Below are 7715 nucleotides of genomic sequence, written 5' to 3'. Positions count from 1 at the left end.
CCCTTGCGCGGGCGGGCGGGCGGCGGCCCCGAGCGGGCCGGAGGCCGGGAGGCTGCAGTCAGCGCTTCCGGCCGAAAATGTAGCTTCTGCTAACCCGGCGGGCTGCCTTCATCTTCTTTCTGAAGCTTCTTTTCTTTGAAAAGAAACGGGGAGTGGGGGAAGTGTGTTCCTGTATAACGAGCCGTGTTTAGGGTTCTTTGAATCGCTAGAGATGATTTGTAGGAAGGGAGGAAATGTTACTTCTCCTTTGAGCATTTCTCTCAGCGTTTATAGGTTGTACCCTGGTAAGTTTCGACCCAGCCTGCTCCCAGACCACTTTCCTACACATTAAACTAGGTATCTGTTACATCTATTCTTACTGTGTCTGGAGCTTCCTTTTGTAAATGTTGGAATGATTTGTTACAGCTTGTCTGAATTTCCTGAAGCTCTGCAAAGTCAAGTACTACAACTATTGTCTTATTTATAATGTACAGGTGAGTATTCTCGATTCCTTGTTTTTTGGTTGGTTTAAAATCACAAACATGAAAGCAGTATCTTATATATTCTCCTTTGTGACAGAGGGATTTTATTATACAAACTGGTGACCCCATGGGAACTGGCCGTGGAGGGGAATCCATATTTTGGTAAGTATTTGTGTATAAAAATGATACATACATATGTACGTAGATATAGATATAGATACATCTCAACAGAGAATTTATGTAAGGGAGTAGGAGTTCCAGTTAGATTGTTTTCAGCTCTCTTGGGGCAGAATTACTGGTGGGAAATAAAAATGTTGATGCATAAGCTTCTTTGGTTGTCACACTTAGATACCTTTTAAATTTCTATGCTACCTTTGGCCATTCACTGTTTTTTTTCCTGGACATTGTTCTGTCTCTGACCTTAGAAGTGAAGTTACAAGTAACAACTTGTACCTACGTTTCTGTCTGTTTAAAAGCTGGCAAATAACTATGCATTTGGTAAGAGAAGTGTCATAACTAAGTGCTCTGTAGAAGACAGAATCAGTTAGCATTGTTAATACATTTATTATTACAACAAAATGTACTAAATTGAGCCTGAGCGGAGCATAGAGGCTCTGCTTCATTTCCTCTGTGTCTAGGAAAGTGATTCCCTTACTTATTTTAGTCATGTTGAATGTTTATAAGGAAATCACTTTTCTGACTTATTTGTCCAAGACATTTTCAGTGGTCGTGCAGACAAGAGTTGAAGAAACCATTCAAACAGCTAGGATGGAGCAAAGTGCACATGTTCTGTATGATTCCTTTGAAACAGTTGTTAAAAGTAGAATTAAAATTACAGAGCAGAACTAATTACTGGGGAGGTGCTGGGGTGCACAATATACAGCGATAAAGAGTTCAGCTGGAACAGAGACAGTGTTGCTAGAGTAGTGTTGGCTTTTGTAAGTGAGTCTGTCAGAGCCTCTTAAATACAAATCCTGGAACTCATGGATCCATGAATCACCACTCTGGTGATCCTGGAAGCAGTGTAACTGTGCTAAGCAGATGGAAGTCTAGGTTGGTAAGTTTGCAAGACTTGAGCTGTCTCTGCACACAAGTAGATTAGGTTTGTTTTGATATTCTGCTCTGTTACAAGTCTTCTGAGACTCACTGTTATGGCAAATGGGGAAGTACAGTGTGATGAGAGAGTGTCAGATCCTGTCTGGCACTAGCTTGGAGTAGGTCAGTTCATCTCTTGGACCTGTTTGCTACTGCTGCAGTCCATGAAACTGGAGTTTCTGTTCTTGCAGGCAAAGTTTAATTTGGATCTTCTCGTCACAGAGGCTAACAGCTGCTTAGCAAAATGAGTTTAAACACAACACTGTCCTTAAATTTGGGCAAATACGGGTATTGAGCATGCCTCTGTCAGTTTATGGAGTGAGATGAAATAAGTGGTATCAGGGTTAGACTTAAAAAATTAAAAAGAATGCAACAATTTGCTATATCCTGTATGTCCCAAATTAATGTATGTAGTCCTGTCTGTATGATGAACTGATCTTACACATAGATTTATTGGTTTTGCGTTTATCTTGGAAGATAAATTTTTTGACGTAAATTACTGCATTTTTATACTGTGGGAGAAATTATTTTTACAGAACCTACTTGAAATGTGTTGTCACTTCATGCCTCAGAAAAATGTTATATACTGCATTTAAAAACATATAAATATTCCCCCCATCCCTCCCACCCCCAAAAAAGCTTCTGTGAAGTGTCCAGAGAAAAATTTGTTGTTCCCTGTAATATAAACTGTGTGAGCGTAGGGGTCCATAAATATGTGCATGGGTGCAATTCTAGGTTTATTTGAAGGCCAGTGTAAAAATTGTTTGAGATGTCATTTACGCTTTTACAATGTTTGATTAGCTCACTTTTAAAAAGTCCTATTTCTTGTAACATATTTCTTACATATTTTTTTCAGTCAACTGTATGGTGATCAAGCTAGATTTTTTGAGGCAGAAAAGATGCCAAGAATCAAGCACAAGAAGAAGGGAACTGTGTCCATGGTGAACAATGGCAGTGATCAGCATGGATCACAGGTCAGCATATGGTGTTGGTACAAGTCTAAGTAACTAAAATGAAAATTCCATGAGTTTACAAAAGCACAACAATGGCAGTGTCATGTCAATAGCATCATCTTGTAATACAGTCAAAAGGCATGTAAGAAACCAGCCATAGCTAAATATTTTGCATAGCATTGCAGGTGCCAATGGGTATTTGGTTACAGATAGAGAAATTAAAATGCTCAGATTCAAATCCTGTCCTAGATTAATTTTATTTGCTAGTACTCAGTCCTGTGGTTTTTTTCTTTATTTCTTCCTCTGTGTTAATACTTTGATGTGATTTTGCCAATGTATAAAATGGTCAGGAAAAAAATTCTGTAGTTAAATGGAAGTGAAAATTAAGGAAGCTGGGTTTTGAAATAATGTTGGAATGTTCTGGTTGTGACTTCGTGTTAGTTTGGAAACTGAAATCATATCACAGTTTCTCCTGTATGGTTACATGAAAGTATGCATAAATAATGTAAGTTTACAGTTTTACCCCAGTGCTGGTATAAAACAGTTTTTGAAAGTGTCTTTTTCCTTTTGCTGTTTGCTGTTCACGCACACAAAGTTTCTGCTGTGGGTAATTCTTTTTACTTATTTTGTAAGGTTTTTTTATATTTAAAGCTCATAGAACACTGTTATTTCTAAATTATTATTATTTTAGGTGCATCGTCACTTCTGTGAATTAAAATGCCTCACTTGTAATATCCATATATTTTAATTTTTAAAAAGAGGGATTTTTAATAATCACAGAACAGTTTTAAAAAAGGTAGGGTTTTATTCCAGCTAGAGCTTGTAATGTGTGCAGATAATTGTGCTGCTTCTCTGCATTGTGTATATTAAGTTGCATGCTTGGGGAATTTAGGAAAAAGAGATGACATTTGTATTTAAAATGCAACCTACTAGTGTATATGCAGGCATGTGGGAATGAATGCTGTTCCCAAGAACATTATTGCAGCTTCTTCCTTGGGAAAGAAAAATTCCAGTGAGGAGTTGCCTTACAAGTACAGTGTAGCTTAGTGTAACCTATACCAAATACTAACCTGTCTTAAGTGTGTTGTAGAGAGAATGAGGAGTGGGATGTTACCAGTCAGACTGTAAAGTGTGGGTGCAATGGTTGTGCTGTTATTTGTGCATATCTGCCTCTTCCACCCTCCTTCATTGCCAAGTGCTCTCTATCTTTAATTTGTTACCAAGTGCTCAGCTGGTATCAATTTTCATAGTTTCAGTTTTGCCTTAAAGTGAAAGATCTGATTTGTGATAAGATACTTTCCAGTGCCAGTTCGAGTTGAGCTAAGTCAGTATGTGCTAGTTCTTCTCTCAATGCTACTGCATCCTGTTTTTCAGGAGACAAGGGTTTGTGGAAGAAAGGAAAAAGGTCTGGATAGAATTAGATAAAGGTAGTACTGTGGGAGTTTTTGCCAAATTTATGAAAAAGTACCTGCTGAATGCTGCTTGGTGATCAGTTTATTTGAGCTCAGCTCCCAAGAGGTAGCCTTGCTCCTTCTGTCCTCTCTCTTTCATTGGCTGTGATGCCAGTCACAACCTTTCCTGGTCTTGCTCCACAAACTTCCCCAGCAGAGAGCTCTCTGCTCCTCCTCTGCCCATCTGGTTTTGTGCCCGATTACCAATTCAAACCAAATCACAGAAGGGTCCAGTGGGCTGCACCTGCAGGCTCGTGCAGAGGGAGATTTCCTCAGGCAGTGGCTGTGAGCTGTAGGTTGGCTCACCACGTTCTCAGAGCTGATGGAAGAAGAGCAATCTTCTACAAAAGTTGGGAAGAGTTTTTTTTCCCCCACTGAATTCAGTGAGAGTGCGTTAAGGTAAAAAGAAAGCACAATCTGAATTTTTCTGTTTACTGTTCCTAGTTTTGTATCTCCTTTTGTAGTTTCTCATTACCACAGGGGAAAACCTGGATTACCTTGATGGTGTACATACAGTATTTGGAGAAGTGACAGAAGGCATGGATGTATTGAAGACAATTAATGAAACCTTTGTAGATAAGGATTTTATCCCATATCAAGATATCAGGTGTGACTGCTTTTAACATTACTTTTTGAGGAATACATTAGAATTGAATGAATTTACTTCTTTTTGGAACTAGATGAATATCATGATGTCAGGTGACCTGTACATGCTATTGCAAATAGTTTTTTACCCCAGTATTACTGGTAAAATAAACAAGTACTAAATAAACAAGTATATATGAAAATATTCAGTTATGTTGCCCTTACAAAAGCATCAGTGCTAGAATTTACAAGCACACAGGTTGTTTGGCTGTTTGGGATACAACTGAGAATTAGTGGGGCTGGTTTGCTGTAGTTGGGTAAACCAAGTTTTACTTGCATGTAATCAAAGCTGATCTCGATTTTGTTTTCTCTAAGGATAAATCACACAGTAATTTTAGATGATCCCTTTGATGATCCACCTGGCTTGTGTGTTCCTGATCGCTCTCCAGAACCTACAAAGGAACAGCTCGATGTGAGTGTTCGTGACAGGAAAAAGTTGGAAGAAATAATTAAATTATAAGTTTATCTCAATTAGTGTCCAGCACAGATTTGGCCAAAATAAGAAATCAGTCTTAAAGATTTTGTCTCTCAAGTCTATGTCCTGAAAGGCCTACACATTTTTTCACACAGGAGGTGTTGTTCAGCTGTGCCAGCTTGAGTTCTGATATGTCAAGTGCTTGTCAGTATTTGGAGCTACTGCTGTGTTTAATCAAATGCAGCTGCTTAACCTTTGAAGAGAAGGATAAAAGCATGACTTGGATGTTCTCCCCTGTGGCTCTGGTGGAGTTAGGTTTGAAAGCTGTGTTTTAGGTTTCTATTTACAGTGTAGATAAGCAGAACATTCAGAATATTCAACATTGGTATTACTGGTTTTCTGTATACTCTGGTAGAAGACAAAATATAACTAACATTATTAATAACATAATTAATATTAAAATGGTTACTGCTGTTTTCCTTTTAAATGTGAATGGTCTGTGTTTCAGTGGAAATAATCTTGGTCATTCTTTGAGTTATATGTGCAGGCACACGTACTGTTGTGGGCTGTTTGTTCAAACAGAAGGAATTTTCTAAAAAATAATTGCAATTATTAATAATTCATCCATAGTATGCAGTTGCAGAAGTTGTATGTGAGATTATTTCCTTGTATGGAAACAAGAAATCAGTTAATTAACTGGAGAGAATATTGTTTATTTTTAAGCTTAATAGATACAAGATTGAAATTAGGGTTTCACGCGTGCACTATGGTTAATCTCTGATGTATCTTCAGATATGTTAAGAATAAGGTATTTAATAGCTCACTGCCAGCTGCATAGAGATGTGAAGACTTATACTGAGTTCTCTTCCCTTGTAGCCAGCCTGAAGATACCCCTTTTGGCATAGGAATGTCTATAAGAAAGGCATCTCTATTCTAGAGTTGCTGGTGAGGAGAATAAATTGAACCTCAAGTCCTGCCTAGGTTTAGATGTGTAAAAACAAAATTACTATCGTGATGTATTCTATTTAATGTCTTGCTAGACACAACAGATATTTGCTGTGTTCCTTACCTTCCTTTCTGGCAGGAGCTATGTGGATTAGAAATGAGTTAACACTTGTGGTGAGATGTTGAGTATTAGGTGGGCTTATAAAAGAATTTAGAATTTAGATCACTGAATATGGTTCAGACTGGTCATGGAAGTTCAGAAATAGTTCACAGTGCCTGAAGTACAAGGATAGCATCATCTCTTTTTTTCTAATCTAAGTGGGAAGAACAGAATGAAAGCCCAGTTCTGTAAACATACAGTGCTTAAGCATTTTTCATGTCTTGAGGGGTGAGGGGAGAGGTCATCCAAGTAATAGTTGGAAAGTGAGAAAGAATTTTTGGCCGTGGCTTGGTAATAAATAGCCTTTTCCTTCATTTTTCAGAGTGGCAGAATAGGAGCAGATGAAGAAATTGATGACATGAAAGGACGGTCTGCAGATGAAATAGAAGAAGTTCAGGCAGAAAAAGAAGCAAAAACTCGTGCCATTCTTCTGGAAATGGTGAACTTCTTTCTGTATTTACCTTTTAGATCTTATTCCAGTGTGCATGCATGTTATTAAGTCTAGGGGGATGTGTACTACTTATCTTGAAATTATTTATCTGGTTATGATGTCATGTTTCAGAATCTGCTGTTAAATATCTGTTGTACAATGAAAGGATTGAGCATGAGCACTCGTGGTTTTCTGGTAAAACCAATGATACTTCATTGTCAAAGTGGGCCAGCGGAGGCTTGCTAAAAACTTGCTAGAAATGCGTCCAATTAAAAAATGTAACATATATAGTGTGCTGCTGCATACCTCCAGTCCTAGTAGAGGTTTAGCATGTGTGGGAGAGAGCTGAGCTAGTTTGTGACAAACTCCAGAAAAGCATACAAACCATTGAAGGATGAGTGGATCCATCTCACGTTTTTACAACTACCAAATTCAAATTTATGGTGAATAGTTTGCAGCAGAGACTAATTCCAAGGTCAAGCCAGATCTGGCCTCAAGATTGCAGAAGATTTGTAGGGACAAAAAGGGTACACTTGCACCTTTTAGAACTGTCTGTCTGTTATGTTAAGAACAGGAAAAGCAAAGTCAAATGTATTTGTGAAGTTCCGTGGAGTCCAGCGGTGGAATTGCAAATAAGTAGTAAATTTTAGGTGCTATAGAAAACACTTTTTTGTGACACTGAGTAGGAAAAATATTTTATTAAGTTTTGATTTTGTGATGGGAATGCGAGATGACGCAAAAGATGTGTTCCCAGTGTGCTGTGCTGCCTGTAGAGAGTTTTAGGCAGAAGTGATGAATGTCTTTTTCCTGTATCCCAGGTGGGAGACTTACCAGATGCAGACATCAAGCCGCCAGAAAATGTGCTGTTTGTTTGTAAACTGAATCCTGTGACCACAGGTGAAGACCTGGAGATAATATTTTCACGATTTGGTCCCATTAAAAGGTAATTATGATAAAAGGGAAAACCGTCTTTGTTGAAACTCAGCTTGCTTCCTCCCAGTCTGTTTAGGTTTGGCTATTAAGGAGTAGTCTGGTGTCTCAGGAGATTTATGTTCTGTTTGGATAGAGACCACAACAATGGGGATACAAAGGCAGATCTAGCTAGATGAGTATCCTGTCCCAGCAGTGGTTTTAAGGGAAAGCCTAGGGAAGTGTAGGGA

At 38.4% G+C, this 7715-nt stretch overlaps 1 protein-coding gene across 1 annotated transcript in view; it reads left to right on the top strand.

Annotated features, from left to right (window-relative positions):
- The first annotated feature begins 30 nt into the window (after nucleotides 1–30).
- PPIL4 (peptidylprolyl isomerase like 4) overlaps nucleotides 31–7715 on the top strand; it is an 18381-nt gene continuing 10696 nt past the window's right edge. The window contains exons 1-8 of the mRNA XM_008635319.2: nucleotides 31–284; nucleotides 406–473; nucleotides 559–623; nucleotides 2413–2530; nucleotides 4425–4567; nucleotides 4921–5017; nucleotides 6448–6564; nucleotides 7374–7498. Of these exons, the coding sequence (XP_008633541.2) occupies nucleotides 212–284; nucleotides 406–473; nucleotides 559–623; nucleotides 2413–2530; nucleotides 4425–4567; nucleotides 4921–5017; nucleotides 6448–6564; nucleotides 7374–7498 (806 nt within the window). The 5' untranslated portion in view covers nucleotides 31–211. The remainder of the gene's footprint in view (nucleotides 285–405; nucleotides 474–558; nucleotides 624–2412; nucleotides 2531–4424; nucleotides 4568–4920; nucleotides 5018–6447; nucleotides 6565–7373; nucleotides 7499–7715) is intronic.

This window comes from Corvus brachyrhynchos, unplaced genomic scaffold, assembly GCF_000691975.1.
Source record: "Corvus brachyrhynchos isolate BGI_N302 unplaced genomic scaffold, ASM69197v1 scaffold595, whole genome shotgun sequence".
In the NCBI taxonomy this organism is placed as follows: domain Eukaryota; kingdom Metazoa; phylum Chordata; class Aves; order Passeriformes; family Corvidae; genus Corvus; species Corvus brachyrhynchos.
Note: the sequence above shows the minus strand (reverse complement) of the source record. Positions and strands in the feature narration are given on the sequence as shown.